This window comes from Malaclemys terrapin, chromosome 1, assembly GCF_027887155.1.
Source record: "Malaclemys terrapin pileata isolate rMalTer1 chromosome 1, rMalTer1.hap1, whole genome shotgun sequence".
In the NCBI taxonomy this organism is placed as follows: domain Eukaryota; kingdom Metazoa; phylum Chordata; order Testudines; family Emydidae; genus Malaclemys; species Malaclemys terrapin.
Genome location: NC_071505.1, coordinates 352047459 through 352067341, shown reverse-complemented (window position 1 = coordinate 352067341; position 19883 = coordinate 352047459). Strand labels below are relative to the sequence as shown.

The following is a 19883-nucleotide window of genomic DNA, read 5'->3' as shown; positions in this document are numbered from 1 at the left end:
CCAGCCCAGTTCTCAGCCCATCATTTAGTGGCCATGATGGCCTATTTCACCTTGGAGCTCACCTTGGGCTCTTTACACTTCAGATCTCCCTGCGCATAATCCAGCAGGTGTGTCCACCTTATTCCCTACTGCTCGGGTTTTCCTTGAACGTGTCCTACAAGAGGGTGCTCCCAATCAACGCCTCACCCCTGGACCTCTGGAATTCTTGATTGGGCTCCTGTCCCATGAGTGCCCGCGATCCCCTCCCTTTCATGATCCGAGCAGGGTGCACACCCTTAAGCCAGTTCATTTCTGAATTCCTCCAAGGGAACAACTTTACATGTTTATGCTCCACATGCTTCACTTCCTCAGATGCCCAGATACCAAGTGGGAGGACATGCTACCAGCTTTAGAGGGTGAGGAACCCTGGTAGGCCAGAAAGTACTCTGCCCTGGTCCCATTGCCCACCAGGGCTATCGGTTGGTGGCTCCTTCATGGACCATGAGCACGGGCATGTACATGACACAGTTCCCCCCCCCATTCCAGATGCCTGCTCATTTTGCAGCATGAGGCAGACCCTGGCACATGCCAAACTACAATGCACAAGGTTACAGACCCTATTCCTACTCCTCCACAACTTCAACAGGAGGTTCTGGCTGCACTTTCCCCCACACCTTTTCATATATGTTACCTGCTTTAGCTCAATATACACGATGTTGCCTGCAGGTCCCTTGTGTTACAGGAGAAATATATTCTAATATAAATATTTAAACTTATTAATAAAACAAATAATCAAACCCATAAGAAAATAAGAAACCTATAAGAAAAGATATATAGAGAAGCAAATAGACTAGACTATAGGCTGCCACAGCTGCAGGCTGCTAGTTGGTAAAGGCTAGGGACTTAGAAGTGACAGGAAGAGGGAGGCACGTATGTGTGTGGGTGAGTTACAAAGGAAAGATAGAGTTGGATGCACGAGGAGAGAGAGAGAGAGACATGGGACAAAACCCACTAGAACAGGGACTCCCTGTCTCTGCCATTCTGGGGAGCACTTTCTGAGGGAGACACAAACTCTCTCCCTGACCCTGAAAAGGCACTGTGTGTTCCACAAACATTTCCCTCAGGGAAGCCCGGCTGGATCAGTTCTGGAACGAGAGCACTTGGGGATACTGGAAAAAGATGACTGGAAAAAGGCTAATGTAGTGCCCATCTTTAAAAAAGGGAAGAAGGAGGATCCGGGGAACTACAGGACAGTCAGCCTCACCTCAGTCCCTGGAAAAATCATGGAGCAGGTCCTCAAGGAATCAATTATGAAACACTTCAATGAGAGGAAAGTGATCAGGAACAGTCAGCATGGATTCACCAAGGGGAAGTCGTGCCTGACTAACCTAATTGCCTTCTATGATGAGATAACTGGCTCTGTGGATGAGGGGAAAGCAGTGGATGTGTTATTCCTTGACTTTAGCAAAGCTTTTGATACGGTCTCCCGCAGTATTCTGGCCACCAAGTTAAAGCAGTATGGGCTGGATGAATGGACTGTAAGGTGGATAGAAAGCTGGCTAGATCGTTAGGCTCAACGGGTAGTGATCAATGGCTCCATGTCTAGTTGGCTGCCGGTTTCAAGCGGAGTGCCCCAAGGGTTGGTCCTGGGACCAGTTTTGTGTAATATCTTTATTAATGATGTGGAGGATGGTGTGGACTGCACTCTCAGCAAGTTTGCAGATGACACTAAACTAGGAGGCGTGGTAGATACACTAGAGGGTAGGGATCGGATACAGAGGGACCTAGACAAATTAGAGGATTGGGCCAAAAAAACCTGATGAGGTTCAACAAGGACAAGTGCAGAGTCCTGCACTTAGGACGGAAGAATCCAATGAACTACTACAGACTAGGGACCAAATAGGTAGGTAGCAGTTCTGCAGAAAAAGACCTAGGGGTCACAGTGGACGAGAAGCTGGATATGAGTCAACAGTGTGCCCTTGTTGCCAAGAAGGCTAACGGCATTTTGGGCTGTATAAGTAGGGGCATTGCCAGCAGATCGAGGAACGTGATCGTTCCCCTTTATTCAACATTGGTGAGACCTCATCTAGAATACTGTGTCCAGTTTTGGGCCACACACTACAAGAAGGATGTGGAAAAATTGGAATGAGTCCAGCGGAGGGCAACAAAAATGATTAGGGGTCTGGAGCACATGACTTATGAGGAGAGGCTGAGGGAACTGGAATTTTTAGTCTCCAGAAGAGAAGAATGAGGGGGGATTTGATAGCAGCCTTCAACTACCTGAAAGAGGGTTCCAAAGAGGATGAATCTAGACTGTTCTCAGTGGTAGCAAATGACAGAACAAGAAGTAATGGTCTCAAGTCACAGTGGGGGAGGTTAAGGTTAGATATTAGGAAAAACTACTTCACGAGGAGGGTGGTGAAGCACTGGAATGGGTTACCTAGGGTGGTGGTGGAATCTCCTTCCTTAGAGGTTTTTAAGGTCAGGCTTGATGAAGCCCTGGCTGGGATGATTTAGTTAGGGATTGGTCCTGCTTTGAGCAGGGGGTTGGACTAGATACCTCCTGAGGTCCCTTCCAACCCTGATATTCTATGGTTCTATGATATACAGACAGCAAAGGAGCCACATTTGGATGAAGAAAATATCTTGTGGCACCTCCCTGGCCTGACCCACCCCCCTTCCACATGTTTGTAGCAGCTCCAGGTTTGCTGTCACAGACCCGCTCAAGCTTGTGAAGCTGGACACTCACCAGCCGAGCATGTTTGCAGCTCACAAACAAGATCGTTGTGATTTTGAGTCACAGCACTGTTTAGGCTCTGCCTATGGCTCTGGGTTTCCTGGCCCCCTCTCGCAGTGCAGCTTCCCTTGTAGTGCCTGCCTCTGGGAGCAGAAACCAAGCACAAAGGCCCTGTGGCTAGCTTTGGCTCGGCTCCCCCACACACTCCAATTGCTTCATCATACCATTGCCAGAGTCCCCCTTGGGCGCATTCTGTTTCCAGTTTCTCCTTTTCAGGTCACACGATTGCTAAACCAAACAGCCCCAGGCCCTGCAAAAGGGGTTGAGTGACACATGAAAGAGTTAAGCAACTTGCAGTCTGTTGACCCAGATTCACCTTTTAGAGACAGGTTAGAAAAATATGTAAAAGGTAATTAGGACCATTCCATCTTAGATAGGCTACAGCTTTGATAGGTAGTCTTGTATTATTAAAGAACTGATAGAAGTTAGTGACTTTAGTAGTCTATGTTTACTGACAGTTTGTTTGAGGTTAACAGTGTAACCAAATGATTCCTGTCTAGAGGTGTATTCAATTAACTCATAGGTGAAAAGGTAATATTATTAGAAGGAACTTGGGTGCAATAATATCATTTTCTGTACATGTCTTTAAAGTTTCTGGTGAACTCTCTGTAAACTGTTTAATGGATAATAACCTTACGTTAATCCAACTCTGAAGCCAGCCATTACTACTATGAAACTGACTTAAAGACTCTAATCATGTGTCATCTTTTAACCAATACTCTCTCTTTTCAAATAAATCTTAGTTTAGTTTATAAGAATTGACTGTAAGTGAGTATTTGGATAATATCTGAAACATTCATTCACCTGGGAGGTGATGTGTAGAATCCTTTGGTATTGGTAGAACTTTATTATATGATGAACATGATTTTCAATAATCATCATCATACTTGACTTGGCTGTCTGGGTGGAAGCCCAAGCCCATTTGACTTTAAGGTAGGGGTCTCAAACACCTTAGAAGAGAAAAGTAAGGTGAGTCCTTTCAAGAAGATGTAAGCAGGTCAGTGGTCCCACTGTCACAATCCAATGGCCCACTCCCTCAGGGGGTCCCCTGGGGAGGAAGATCAGTGTTTGTATGTTGCTAACACTGGTGCAGGCATTGCAAAGTATTTCAGGAAGGGTCAGAGTTGTGAGTGTTGAGTGAAAGGTTCCTTTGCATGTTGCAAGAGGCCAAAGAGGGAGGGAGGGAGAAGAGACCTGGTTAACTCAACGCTCCAGCTAGGTCCGAAGATAAGACGCTGACTCCAGCCCAAGGCCACGGCACACAACCGACTCTTGACTGCATGCCAAGAAAGCCGGGGGCTTGGATTCAAACATCAACCAGCCATGAATACAGAGCAGTAAACTGAACAAAACTGCAGGGGATTGCAAAAACTAGTGAGACAGTGAAGGCCAGGGAGGGGGAAAACAAGTTTCGCATCCCTAAAGCCGATGTGTTTTGGGGAAATCTGAGGAGGCCACAGAAAGCTAGTTTGGACCGGTACAAAAAGCATGGGGGACAGAGGTGTTTGAACGAAACACCCACAAAAGACCCCAGGACATAAAATCCTCTTGAGAGCTGAAGCAAATCGGAGATCAACAGCGGACCATGGATGGCCTGTGCACAGGACAGAACTCCCGTTCACCCTCTTCTTCTTATGTTACACCCGGTCTTGGCCAGCCCTGGGTTGTGTGTGTGTGAGTATGAAAGTGGGTTAGGGCATGGGTACTAATGCTTATTTCCTTCCTTTGAGTGATGTGGGGAGCACCCTGCACTCACTGCTCTTATTTTATTTTATTAATAAAGCTTTACAATTTAGTCACTTGGTGTGCTCCTTCATCTCCTCCCCTTAGATCCTGTGGCCTCAGCCTGATCACCTGATGCCCCAGGCAGATTGGTAACAGAAATCTGTGACACTGCTCTTGCGTGGAACTTTCCTGACTTATGCACCACCATGGTGGAATTGGCTAGCAAAAGGATTGGAGTCCTAGCTCCCAGTCCCTTTACACAGAGGCCTGCCTCACCACGAGAAATCTAATTCTTTTTTTGAACCCTGTTATAGTATTGGACTTCAAAACATCCTCTGGCAAGGAGTACCACAGGCTGACTGTGTGTTGTGTGAAGAAATACTTTCTTTTATTTATTTTAAACCTGCTGATAACAAGAAAAAAGATCAGAACATGCAAAGCACCTTATTTGTGTTTCTATTCTCTTTAGGTTCAGTAAATAAAAGAGACAACTGTGAATTATTATAGAAAAATATTAACAAATAATAAAAGAACATTTAACATATTGAACTTCCCATGTCCAATTCTTTATACTAAGCATGATAATATTCATTAAAACACCACTTAGAACCAATAACAGATTCATCTCAAGTTAAATAGTACACCCCTAGTACTTCTCTGGGACCTTCTTAGGAGTGGTGGTTCGTTACCCATATTTTCTTGTCCCTGAGGGGGAGGGATAGCTCAGTGGTTTGAGCATTGGTCTGCTAAACCCAGGGTTATGAGTTCAATCCTTGAGAGGGCCACTTAGGGATCTGGGGCAAAATCAGTACTTAGTCCTGCTAGTGAAGGCAGGGGGCTGGACTTGATGACCTTTCAAGGTCCCTTCCAGTTCTAGGAGATGGGATATCTCCATTAATTTATTTATAACAGCAGGTCAATTTGAGGGATGTGGCCATTTTTGCAGAGTTTGAGTTTATCCCATTGGTTTCAGTCTCTATGCCTCCATGAATCCTCATCAGACTAAAAGTCCAATGTTTTAGTGGGTCTCACCATGGGCCAGGCCATTTGTGTTTTTGCTAAGTTTGTGAATTGTGCTTGTCTTTCCGATCAGCTGTATCATTGCTCTGTCTAGTGTTAACAATGCTGCATCTGTAAAATATTTTGGCTTCACAAATGCAACCTGAGGATCACAGTCCTCCTCATTTTCGCTGGCCTAATGGAAGTGGCCACATAAAAGCAAGGAGGACCTTCTGCATGAAGTTATGCAGCAGTTGCTTGCTGAAAATAAAAAAATGCGCGAGTCATTGGAGAGTGAAAGGAGGGTACGTGCCAAGAGAGCACAGATTGCCGGCAAGAAACTATGGAGTGGCTCCTAAACATTAGGGACCGCCAAGCAGACTTGATTCAGGCACTCCTAACACTGTATATGGAGCAGCTCCTCAGCCGACCCCCCCTGCAGTTCTTGTCCCAGAAGTCTTTCCCTTGTGCCCCTATGTCACCTGTAACACTGTTTGGCCACCATCCTGTTTCATATCACCCCCAGCTGCCTCCAACACCTGCACCTTCACTGTCCAGCCCTGCAGACTCCAACCATTACCCACTTCACTCAAACCCTATCCACAGGCCATTCAGTTCAGATGAAGGGCAGTGCCCATTGCACGGCACTCCAGACAGAAATGCTGCATATGACACCTGTATATATACAAATCTGTAATGATTCTGCACCAGCTCAACCCGTTGTTGAGCTGCTCCTTGCTGCTGTCAAGGCTCCCCATGTATGGCTTCATGAGCCACGGTATCAAGGGGTAGGTATCCCAGGATCACAGTGGGCATTTCATCTTCCCCTACGGTGATCTTCTTGTCCAAGAAGAAAGGCTTGGCTTGCAGCTTCCTGAACAAGCCTGTGTTCCAAAGGATTGGTGTGTCATGCACCATTGTGGACCAGCCTGTGTTAATGTCCGTGAAACACCCATTGTGATCCACAAGCGCCTGGAGAACCATCGAGAAATAACCTGTCCTATTAATGTATTCAAAGGCTAGGTGGTCTGGTGTCAAAATGGGAATATGCATGTCATCTATCGCCTCTCCACAGTTAGGGAACCCATCTGTGCAAAGCCATCCACAATGTCACACACGTTGCCCACAGTCACGTTTTATTCTGAGCAGAATGTGATTAATGGCCCTGAAAACTCCAACGGTCGACTTGCCCACTATGAATTGGTTAATGACCAGTCGGTAGCTGTCTAGAGTAGCCAGCTTTCACAGTGCAATCACCACACGCTTCTCCATCATCAGGGCAGCTCTCATTCACATGTCCTTCTGCCACAGGGTGGGGATGAGCTCATCACACAGTCCCATTCAAATGCATTTTCTCATACAAAAGTTCTGCAGCCACTGCTCATCATCCCAGACTCTCATGATGATATGAACCCACCACTCAGTGCTTGTTTCCTGAGCCCAACAACAGCTTTGCACTGTGGCCAGCACGTCAGTGAATGCCGCAAGCAATCTCATGTTGTCTCTACCACACCTGTCAACATCTTTGTCAGACTCCTCATCCTGACTTTCCCATTTAAGAAGTAGCTGGACTGCCATTGGTGACGTGTTAGTGAGACCCATCAGCATATTCATCAACAGTTTGCGATCCGTTCCTGCAGATTGAAAAGTTGGACAGAGTGTGCAGTACAAAAACTATTGAAAGATGGCGCCAAATGTGGATGGAAGGGAAAGGACTGCTGGGATGCAAACCGATGCACGATGGGGCATTGGGACAGGACCCAGGTTGCCCCAGGACTCCCTGCCCCCTTTCCACAAATCTCGGCGGCTGAAGGGGAAGGAGATGCTCTGTGGGATACCTGCCCAGAGTGCAACTCTTCGAATACCACTGCAAGTGCTGCAAGTGTGGCCGTGCCATTGCGCTGTCAGCTCACAGCATGAACACACAGCAGCCCTGTCCCTGCAGCGCTCTCTGAGGGGGGTTAACTCCCGGATCGTTACATCTGCAAGTGTGGACATAGCCTAAGTCTGTTCCCCTGAAGCGACCCAGTGACTGTGATGCGTTGGCAAGTTTCTGAGTGGCAGCGGAAGGGGAGTCCCGGAGTTCACACCTCACAGGAGTGGGGAGCTCACAATGTCCAGCTAGTTCTGAAAACCTCAGATTCACTTTGACGGATGGCAATGGCTAGAGACTGCCTCTTCCAGCCTTTCCTCTGCATCCCACCCAATGAACAGTCCCTGAAAGAGCGGGAGTCCATTTCCCTCTTGGTGTGATGGAGAGACTGTGGTTACAGCAGGGAAATACGGACTCCTGGGATGTTTCTGTCATCATGTCTCTCATTCTGTGTGTGAACTTGGCCAGCACATATTTCGCCGTGCCTCGGTTTACCTATGTGTATACTGGGGATATTTACATAATGACTTTCCTTTGCTAACTGTTTTGAACATTCTTCACTGAAGGGTGCTGTACAGTATGATGATAGTGAGAAGATTTTGTGCTCATGTCTCCCATTAGTCATCTTTCTCCAGATCTGTCTGTCTCCTATCTATCTATTCATCCTGGGCATTTATAGGGTACCAGAGCCTGTGGAAATCTAGGTATGAATCCTTTTTTTTCTTTCTAATCCACTATAATTTATAAATATACACAAATACACAGAGCAGCCAATTCCTCTCTGACTCAGCACAGAGCACAGGAGTTCTCATCTCCCTTTGGGAAGGTCCCTTAATTACTGTTTACTTCTAAAGCTGGATAATTAGCACAGAAGTGGAGACATGCTTGTCTCCTGCCTGTTTACATCCAGATGCTGCTTCTCCGCTAGAGGCTGAGCGAACCCCACTGGGGTTGCACAGAGCTATATTATAAACTGTGCACATACTCTGTTGGCTCTTGGCATTGGATGTTGCTGAAAATTCTGGGTTGAGAGAGGTGTGGGGCACGGCTACCTGAGGGGGATTCCCAGGGAGGACACTTCCATCTCAGAATTCACAGGTACCCATCTCTTGCTGAGGAGCTCACCTGATCGACAATCCCTGTGGAGTTAGTCTGTGGTCCTTTCCCCTCAGCACAACCATGACACATCCCAGGGCCCTGGCCATAAGTGATGAGTTTGCTAAAAAATCACTGGCCAAAATGTCACTCTTTTCTGTGCACCCCTGCGCATCCTGCCTGCTGGCCTCCAGCCCCAAGGTGGTGCATTTCAGTGCCACAGTGAATCCTTCAGGATGAAAGGTGTTAGTACATGTGCAATACAAGGCCAAATTCTCACACCATGGCTCATACTTTGCTCAGGCCCCAGTGAGGCAGAACTCCCCTTGGAGCAAGAACCGAGTACAGACGTTAGGAGCCAGCTGTGGGCTGTCACCCCATCCTCTTGCATTTCAGGACTCTGTCTGTTAAAGGGGCAGGGAAACAGGGGCAGTAACCTGACTTTTATCTGGTGGAAAGCTTGGAGGTGTTAGGGCTCCTCAGGAGAAAAATAATGAGAATTTTTCAACATTAGTAACACATACTTTCTCCTAGCTTCATTCGAGAAGTTGGCTGAACTGTTTTGCCTGAAACTTTCAAAGAACAATTCTTCTCGAAGCAGACACCCAGCATGGGAAATTTCAGTCCAAACACCAAAAATTTGGCAAACTTTTAAGCAACTGAAAATGAGGTCTTCTAATGGCAGGTGTCAGACAGACAGCCTTAACTAAAGGGGATGCCACCAGCACTATCTACAGTGGCCAATTCGTTTGTGAATCCCATTGAGCTAAGCTCTTTGCTCCAATAATGTCCGTGGCAAGGAGTTCTACAGGCCAAATATGAATTATGATAGCAATTACCATTTCTCAGTGTTATATGTTCTGTGTGATTCCCTTGATTAACAAAATGTATACCCTTGATCAACCAATATGTACTCTAATAAAAGGATGAAATCAGTTTTATTTGATAAGACCTGTTTTGCATAAACCCTGTTGGTGACTGGAATTAATTACATTTCTAGACTTCTTTTTGAACTAATCCCATTCCAGCTTTTCCATTGTTTCTTAACCTTGTCAATTCTTGTATTAAAAAAAAAAACCAAAAGCTTTCCCTTTATTTTTAATAATTTAACACAGGAATTGATATAAAACTTTTTCTAGGATTTCTCTTTTTTTAATATAGTTAATAACCTCCTTTTTGTGATCCAGAGCCCTGCCAAACATGGAGTTTTCCCTGATGTCTTAACATCCCTTATCAATTTTCATAACTTACAATTTTTATTCTTGGCTATCTGTTATCCATTTTTTCTCTTTGTTACATATTGCCGCCCCTTCCCCTCCCCATTGCTGCCCTCACATTACCACTGAATTGGGTTTTTACCCAAAGTTGTTCACTTTGTTGACTGTGCAATCATGATTTTTCTGCTATCTAATAAACTGTTCTAAAAAAAAGAACAATTTTCATTCAATCAGTTTTGCTGACAATCTTCCTCAGCTTTGGGGAATTAGTCCTCTTGGAGCACTAAGTGTTTATAGATAGTACTGGGTGGAAATCGTCCATTTGAATGTAAATCAGTTTCATTTTTTATTTTCCTCTCCTATATCATATTCTCCCTTCTTTGTCTCATGTGTAAACTAAAGAGTCCCAGACTTTTCTATATGTTTCCATATGGCAGCCTCCCTCATTCTCAGACCCTGTCTTGGAAATCCCTTTAATATATGTTATATCCTTAATAGATGACCAAAACTGATCAAATATCCCTGAACATGTTATAGTCCATCCCATATCTTAGGGATCTGAACATTCTTTTCTTCTGTCCACTGCTGCAAATGAGCAGGTGTTTCTCTTGAGCTGCTATCAATGGTGACCAGGTCTTTCCCCTGAGGTATGTTCTAGTTGGGATGTTTCTCCCAGCACATGTATTCCCGAAAGTTTGTTTTTTTTCCCACTCTTAGATTTTGAGCAACTGGATCAATGGGGAATTCCCAACTGTATGGACTCCGTATTCTGGCTCTCATTAACCAGTGATGGATAACCAGTATGCACACTTTTGTCTCCTGCTGGTGCTTCTTAAGGTTTCCCCACCATAAAGTGTATGAATTATTAATCTAGGGAGCACCACAAAATATGGAATTGGATTTAGTAGGTTAATTGTTCATAGTTATTTTCTTTGAATAATGAAAATGTCATTTTTCAGTGTGTGAAGAGTGATCAATCTGCTTCTCCCATGAGAACAGCCTCCACTAGTTCATGTAGTGTCTCATATTAACATTGTCTCGCCATTCAGGCATTTCAACTGCGACCATCACCCAAGACACTGGAAACACACAGAAAGTCAGGGGAACGTACGGTACATGCAGGAGCCACCCTTATGCCTCAGAGTTGGACACCTTCTCCGCTACTCCATGTCAGATTCCAACACAACCGACTTCAGCAACCCCTCCACTTTCATCCTACTTGGTATTCCTGGCCTAGAGGCAGCCCATATCTGGATCTCCATCCCCTTCTGTGCTATGTATGCCATAGCCTTGTTGGGGAATTTTACTATCCTGCTCATCGTGAAGACGGAGCCGAGCCTCCAGGGGTCCATGTTCAATTTTCTCTGCATGCTGGCCGTCACTGACCTGGTCATGTCCACATCCACCGTACCCAAAATGCTGAGCATCTTCTGGTTCAATTCCAGGGAGATCAGTTTCAGTGCCTGCCTCACACAGATGTACTTCATTCACTGCTTCTCAACGATGGAGTCTGGAATCCTCATGGCCATGGCTTTTGATCGCTACGTGGCCATCTGCAATCCTCTGAGACATTCCACAATCCTGACAAACTCTGTTGTTGCCAAGATAGGCCTGGCCGTGTTGCTGCGCAGTGCCATACTCACATTACCCTATCCCTTCCTTGCGAGGCGGTGGCCATATTGCAGAACCAACATCATCCCCCACTTCTATTGTGAGCATATGGCTGTGGTGAACCTGGCCTGTGCTGACATCCGCATCAGTAGTTACTATGGCCTGTTTAATCTTTTCTCTGAGATCGGAATGGATGTTTTTTTTATCGCCGTGTCCTATACTCTGATCCTCAGGGCCATCTTCCGCCTCCCCACGAAGGATGCCCGGCTGAAAACTTTTGGGACCTGCATCTCTCATCTTTGTGCCATCTCAGCTTTGTACATCCCAATTTTATTCTCCTCCCTCACGCAGCGGTTTGGCCAGAATGTGCCACTGCATTTGCGCGTTCTCATTGCCAGTATGTACCTGCTGGTGCCTCCCATGCTACACCCCATCAATTATGGGGTGAGGACCAAACAGATCCGGGGCAGGCTGCTCCAGCTTTTTACTCATAAAGAGACCTAAGTTTTTTCTCTATTTGCTCTGGCTCTCAGATTGAGCTCTGTGCAGATCTGGCTGGTGCATGGTGCTGGGGCCTCTTCCCTGAATCACTTACTGGACAATCACACTGAGATTAAACCCTTTCCTGTCCTTACTGTGCTGTGTCAATGTGATGAACTGGGGAATTAGTCTATGTACACTAAACTTGGTTGCCACCTTTCTAATTGCTGGTAGCTGGATCCCTGAAATTGCAATCTTGCCCCATCTCTTCTTTCAAGCCTCCACCCTGCTGTGTGTCTTCTCCCCAAGGCCCTGCCCCCGTCACTTGCTCCTGTCTTCTCCTCCCTTGTCAGTGTGACCCAATCATCTCTAAAACAAAAATGTTCTCACATCTTATGGCAAGTCACTTAACGAGCACTGCTTCATATTAACATTTTAATGTTTATTCTTACTTTGTTACTAACTCTGTGGAGAGAGAGACCCCGTCTGATCTATCTCTGATCCAGGAGAGGAATGGCGTATAGTGTGTTACAGCAGTAGGCAGATACATCTGGGGTCTAAATAAGATCAGAATGACCATACTGGGTAAAACCAATAGTCCATGTAGCCCAGTAGCCTGTTTTCTGACAGTGCCCATTGCCAGGTGCTTCAGAGGGAATGAACGGAACATGGCAATCCTCATCTGATTCATCTGGAGCAGCTTGGCAGAAGGGGATAGAAGCCCCGATACCAGGCTGCCTCCAGTTCAACCTCCAGCCCCTGTAGGAATTGTCGAGGTAACGGAAGAGCCCAGGGCACCCTGGCTGGAGCAGCAGAAGAAGCCATTAGTTCAGGTTGGCCCGACCCCTAGCCACAGGCACAGAGCCGAGGCAGGAGGGGAGGGATGAGAGAAGCTCTACTCATTTTTGTCCTCTCCATATTCCATACCATTGCCGCCCAGGGATTGTCTCATTTCCCCTGTCTTTGGGCGAACCTCCAGGGGGTTTTTCTAGTCTCCGCTCCCTGATGCTTAAGGGGCTGCTCTCTTCCCTACAGCTCCCTTACCCTTTCTGGAGGTAGAGATGGCTTGCACAGTGCCACCGGCACAGTCACAGCACGAGTGGTCTCTTTGTCCAGCTCCATAGGACACAGGGCCATAACAGGGGCCAGCCAGAGGATCATCATGGGTCTACTACCCGTCCCCCACTGTGCTGTGGGATGAGCTTCACTGTGTTCTGGTGGACACCTGTCATTTCAAGGTGTCATAACTATAAAGGGAAGGGTAACAGCTGTCCTGTGTACAGTACTATAAAATCCCTCCTGGCCAGAGACTCCAAAATCCTTTTCCCTGTAAAGGGTTAAGAAGCTCAGGTAACCTGCCTGGCATCTGACCTAAAGGACTAATAAGGGGACAAGATACTTTCAAATCTTGGGGGAGGGGGGGAAGGCTTTTGTTTGTGCTCTTTGTTTTTGGGTTGGCGTTCGCTCTCGGGACTGAGAGGGACCAGACATCAATCCAGGTTCTCCACATCTTTCTAAACAAGTCTCTCCTATTTCAAACTTGTAAGTAAATAGCCAGGCAAGGCGTGTTAGTTTTCCTTTGTTTTCTCAACTTGTAAATGTACCTTTTACTAGAGCGTTTATCTTTGTTTGCTGTACTTTGAACCTAAGACTAGAGGGGAGTCCCCTGAGCTCTTTAAGTTTGATTACCCTGTAAGGTTAATTTCCATACTGATTTTACAGAGATGATTTTTACCTTTTTCTTTAATTTAAAGCCTTCTTTTTAAGAACCTGATTGATTTCTCCTTGTTTTAGATCCAAGGGGGTTGGATCTGTATTCACCAGGAGTTGGTGGGAGGAAGGAGGTGAATGGTTAATTTCTCCCTGTTTTAAGATCCAAGGGGTTTGGATCTGTATTCACCAGGGAATTGGTGAATGGTTTCTCTAGGCTTCCCAGGGAAAGGAATTAGCTTTGAGATGGTGGCAGCGGACCCGAGCTAAGCTGGTAGTTAAGCTTAGAAGTCTTCATGCAGGCCCCCACATTGTACTCTAAAGTTCAAAGTGGGGATACAGCCTTGACACAAGGGTAAGGTGAAGCTCCCTCTCCAGCATTGGGGAGACTTCCATCTTGTCCTCTTAGCCACAAGGGCTGTTTTGGAGGAGTGGAAGGGAACCGGGAGGCAGGATATCCTGGTCTACCGGTGGGTTTGCAATTTCTGTGACAAGCCTTCCAGGTTCATCAGTGATTTCTGCAAGGCCGGCTGGGGATCCTCCTGCCCGCGAGGATCCTCGTCAGCCCTGAGAATGAAGCCAACCACCTTTTCAACATTGAACACCAGAGGATCTACGGTGGGTCTCCACAGTTGCCAGGTGCTCTCCTTCCTTTGTGTTGTAGGATACTCTGTGGTTTCCCTGCAGGAAACCCCCATGGATGCAGCCACCGAGACTAGTTGGCGGCTGGAGTGGAGGGACCAGGTATTTTGTAGACACCTCTACACTCATTCAGCTGAGGTGGCCACCCTGTTCTCCCCCGACCTAGATCCTGAGATGCTGGGAGTTGCCGTGGTCATCCCAGGTTGCCTGCTGAACCTCCAGGCCTGTGTGGAGGGGCTGACATTGAATCTGTTCAATGTCTACCCACCGAATGCAGACTCGGAGGGGGTGTGCTTCTATCAACAGGTGTCTGCCATCCTCGGCACCTTGGATCCTCACTAGTGCCTGGTCCTGAGTGGGGATTTTAATACCATCTTAGAGGACCAGAATCGCTCAGGGATCGAGAGCAGCCAGGCCGCTGCAGGCATCCTCAGAGAGATCATCAATCATTACTCCCTGGTGAATGTCTGGTGCAACCAACACCTGGATGACAATTAAATTCAGGAGTCTTAAGAGGGGATCTGGATTGAGTAATAGGGCTTATGTAAATGAAATGAGAAATTTGTTAGAAAAGTGGGTGAGGGGAAAAGCCATTAGAGGCTTGAAAGAAATGTGTAACTTGGTTACTCAGGAACAGTTCCGAAATACATGCAGTGATGATGTAAAACAATATTTGTCGGACAAAAAGGTAAATGCAGTGGGTGAATTAACTGAGTTTGCAGACTCTTTTGAGCAGCCACAAGCTGCAATTAAACATAAACCACTGGCAGAGGGGTGCAGGGTTGGTGGAAAGCAGAATCACTGTTTTACTCTTGGGGGAAAGGAGGCTGGGCGTTCACCTCCTCATTCCCCTGGTACTCATCCCGAATCTCCTGTACAAACAGAGGAGCCCAGAAGGTGCTCTCTTTGTAAGTCCACTGAGCTCCTGAGGGATAAATGTCCTTGGCTGAGTGGGAACAGGCAACAGGTAACACATGAAGCTGCTGTTTCTCAGAGCACAGGGGTATCCCAGGCTAATGTCTCTTTCCACACAGGATTTGTAAAGGTTGTTTCTCCCCAACCAAGCAATGAGCATATGCATGCTGTTAAACTTAATGTCAAAGTACTCCAAGGATGGAGAGACACTGGTGCAGAGATTTCTGTGGTCAGGAGGGACCTGATCCAGGAGAAGGGTTTGTTATCAGGGAAAATGCCAGAATTAGAATTGGTGGGAGATTACAAAGTCTTTGCACATTTAGCTAAAGTACACATGGAAACTGGTGATTTGCAGGCTGAACTGACTGTTGTGGTAGTGGCACACAATTTTGCACTGTTTCTACTGGGGAATGATTTCTTTGACGTGGCAGAATCTGTCCCAGGATTTCTTAGCAGCAAGAAGGAATCTTGGGCTGAAAGTCCCAGAGGGGAGGGTAAAGTCACAAGTGCTGCTGGGGGAATAGGAGAGTCTCTCTTTAATTTCTCTGTAGCAATGAAGATGCAGCTTGGGGGCACGGATGGTCGTAACTAGTTCCTGTAGCCCCAGGGCTCAAGGCAAGTCCCTACGGGAAGGGCAGGATAGAGCCAGCTACTGTCCTGTGATCATCTCCCCGGGGCAGGGGGATGATCCACCTTGTAACAGGGAGGCCTTCCCTGCTGCTGACTGCCAGAAAGTTTCAGGTCAGTAGGGGACAGGTCCTGCCCTGGGGTTCACAGAATCATGTATCCCAAAGATGGAAGCTGATGACCGCTGCGGTGGGAACAGACCCCAAGGGCTCTGTAACTGGAAACAAGCCCAACCTGAGTGAAAGGGGCGGGATTTGGCTGGCCAGTGAAGGTTCTGTCATAGCTGGTCGCTGTGAGCCCACAGCTGAATCAGGGTCACCTTCCCTTTTGGGGGACACAGGAGTGTCTGCCTCAGAGGGGAACCCAGAGAGGGACATCCAGATGGAAGGTGGGGAGGTGTCGGTAGAGAGTCTGCCCACCGTTCATAGGGAGGCTTTTCCCCAGGAGGATGGTGAAAAATCTGCATCTGAAATGCCAGACCCCTCTCTTGTGGATCAGGGTTTAAGGGAAAACTGGGGGTCAGATCTCCTGGAGGGGAGCACCCCCCCCAGCTGCCCTTTTGGGAACAGAGAGTGGGGTGACTGAGGGGAACTTACCAATCCAAAGCACTCCATTAAAGAATGTTGGTCCTGCTACCCTTGTGGGAGATCACACTGTCTCCTCAAGGCTGGAAGAAGGAAAACTTTGCATTTGGGAAGCTTCACCAGGGGGTGGGGCCCAACACAAAGAGATTCCAGAGGGAGGGGCCAAGGGCAGCCATGGTTGTAGTTCACCCTTTCCTTGCCAAAGCCTCAAACACATGCCTGAATTGAGAGCCTTCAGCAAAGAGGCCGAAGACTCTGTATCTGAGCACCTACCATGGTACACAAAGGGACTGGGAAATACAGTGAACACTGGGCAATCCAGGCTGGGTGATCAAAGTCTGTCCATCATAAATTGGCTGTTAATCTTGTGTCTTTTGGTATTTTATCTAGTGGTCAAGACAAAGGAGTTAATACTTATGGTAAACCCTTTAAAGATATGTAACAAACCTGATTTGTGGAAAAAATATTTCTTCATGCTAGGGATGATGACAAAACAGTCCCACGAGCATGCTGCTTTTCAGCCTATACCTGTAAACAGGCTGGAAGCTTGGCTGAGCAGCAAAAGCTTAACAGGCCTACACTGCTGTGTGGAAGGGGAAACTAAGGCACAGGCCTCATGGCATTGGTGGCTAAATGCCAAGACACCTACTCCTGAACAGATATTGCTGTCTGCATTCTGTTAGCAATACTGCATCCCAACATGTTTTCAGGCACCCAGGGACCAGGAATCCCACACTTTGCTAGGACATCTATGAATGACATCATAAGATTTAAAGGTACTGAAAGGGGGAGTGACCAGACACAAACAGGGACTTTACATATACTTCCTCCACCGTGGGCAGTGTCCAAGTCTCTCGTAGTAAGCTCAGGAGGAGGCTGTGATGTTTCACTCTATATGTTTATGGAAATATGCTTATGAGTGTAAATCTGACATAACTGGAATAGGCTTTATGCTAGATATGCCATGTAACATAGCTTTGCAAAGGTTATGATCTACTGAATATATTCATCCTATTTGTATGCATGTATCGTTTTTATATCTGAAGTTATAAGTGTGGGCTCTATGCTTGTATTTGAAGTGTTTGCTGTAGGAAACACATAAGAAAGGTTTGGCCAACATGTCATGAAGGTATTATTCAAGTCACTGGGAACACTTAACTAACAAAGGACTTTGGGAGATGCCAATCCACATCTGAGCTTTCCTGGGAATGTTCAGACTAACATGTAAACAATGGCATCGGCTTGCAAAAAGCTGAATCAATCATGGACATGTGACTTGCCCAGGTGGCTACAAACTCCATTTTGTTGCTGTGACTTTGCACAGAAGAACAAAGGGGTTTCCACCCACAAGAGAGAGAATATAAAAGGCCCTGGAAGCCTCTCCATTTTGTCTTCAGATGGCTCGAGAGATGGCCTCTCCAGCCCCAAGAGATGCCTGAAAGAAACTGGAACAAAGGACAGTAACTATGGGGGTATGAATGATTGCTGGACCCCGGCCATAAACTACAACGTTGGTCTGAAAAGGATTGGGCTCAGACTAGGAAGGAGTCTGTGAAATAAGCTTATTGGAACATCTTTCAGGGTGAGATTTCATCTGTACTCATTTTCCTAGTGTGTTCAGCTTAGACTTGCGTGTTTTGTTTTACTTTGCTTGGTAATTTATTTTGTTCTGTCTGTTATTACTTGAAACCACTGAAATCCTCAGAGGTAGTCTCAGTACGTCAGGTGACAGTCCCAAGGGGGCCTCTCTGATCGAACCCATCACAAACACATCTCCTTTTACTGCCACATTAACAAGTTCCCTTTCTCCCTCTTGGAAATGGCCCAAAACTTTTCTAGAATTTCTTTTGTTCTTAATATACTTACTAACCTCTTTTTTGTGATCCTTAGGCCTGAGAAGAGTCCATTTTTCACAGATGTCTTCAACTTTCCTTTTCAGTTTTTATATTTTCTGATTTGTATTACTTGTCATATGTTTCTCCTTTTCCTTCTTTCTTATATACACTTTTTCCTATCTAATGGCTGCCTTCAGTTGGCCACAGAATTGGGTTTTTAGCAAAAATGATCCACTTTCTTGTCTCTGGAATTATTAAACAAACTCTTCTTAAATAACTACTAATTTTTCCTCACAATCATTTTGCTTATAATTTGCCTCAGCTTTGGGGAATTAGCCCCTTTGAAGCACTATGTGTCTATAGATGTTACTGGTTGGGAACTGTTCTCTGTTTCTCAACTTGAATGTAATCAGTTCCATTCTGTTATTTTGTTCTCCTCTGTTATACTTCATTGTCTCTTCTCTAAACTAAATAGGCCCAGACTCTACAGTCTATATGCATGTGGCAGCTTCCCCTATTCTCATAGACTGTCTCAGAAACCCCCTCTCCATCTGCTATATCCATTATAGAGACTGGGTGGCCAAACTGAGCGCATATCCAGAGCAGGTTATTCTCCATCCCATTACTTAGGCAACCAAACATTGCCTTTGCTTTGGCCACGCTGTGAATGAGCAGCTGTTTCCATGGAGCTGCTATCAATTATGCCCAGCTCTTTTCCCTAAGGTGTGTTCTATTTGGGATGTTTCCCCCTGGTACATGTCCTGGCAAAGATTTAATTTTTTTCCTACTGTCAGATTTTGAGCAACTGGGTGAATGGGGAACTCCTTTCAGTATGGACTCTCTAGCCTGGGTTTCATTGTATTAAGGAATAATAAGGGTTAACCAGTATCCACACTCCTGTTTCCTGCTGGTGCCTTTCAAGGTTTTCCACACCACGATGTGTAGGAATTATTGATGCACGAAGCACCATAACATGTGGAATTGGCCTTAGTAGTGTCAGTTGTTCATGATTTGTTTATCTGAATAATTCAAACTTCACTTTTCAGTGTACGCAGAGTAAGCAAGCGGCTTCACCCAAGGGAACAGCTTCCAGTAGCGCACTCAGTATCCCGTACTAACATTGTCTCTCTATCCAGGCATGAATAACGCGACCATCATGCCAGAATCTGGGCACATACAGGAAGTCAGGGCAACGTGTGGTGCATTCATGAGACAACACGATCTCGATAATTTCCACCTCCCTTCCCCTCCCCCTAGCTGCAAGGGAACCATTTCAAATTTTGATAGGATTGCAACCTTAAGAGTGATTCCAGGGGCTATGGAGGCACTTGAAAAATTCTAGTTTTTTTTGGCTGACAACTTAGCAACATAGGCATGCACACGGGGTGTGCCGGGTGTGCCCAGGCACACCCTAATGCAGGGGTGGGCAAACTACGGCCCGGATCTGGCCCCTCAGGGCTTTGGATTTGGACCACAGGACTTGCCCCCCATGGTGCCACAGGCACTGCGCCGCTCTCAGAAGCGGCCGGCACCACATCCCTGGGGCCCCATGGGGGGCAGAGGGCTCCGTGTGTTCCTCCAGGCACCACCCCCACAGCTCCCATTGGCTGGGAATGGAGAACCACAGCCAATGGGAGCATCAGGGGAGGTACCTGGAGGCCTGGCAAGGGCAGCACACAGATCCCTGTGCCCACCCTCCCCCAGGGGCCACACAGGGACATGGTGAGAGGCGCAGCACAGCACAGCGTGGGACCAGAGCAGGGAGCTAGGGAGCGTGTTGCTGCAACCCCGAGC

The 19883-nt window shown here is 46.6% G+C and overlaps 1 protein-coding gene across 1 annotated transcript; it reads left to right on the top strand.

Annotated features, from left to right (window-relative positions):
• The first annotated feature begins 10852 nt into the window (after positions 1-10852).
• On the top strand, positions 10853-11800 carry LOC128833162 (olfactory receptor 52E2-like). The gene has a single exon (XM_054021140.1). It carries the CDS (start codon positions 10853-10855, stop codon positions 11798-11800), a length of 948 nt encoding a protein of 315 aa, XP_053877115.1.
• Positions 11801-19883: the final 8083 nt, after the last annotated feature.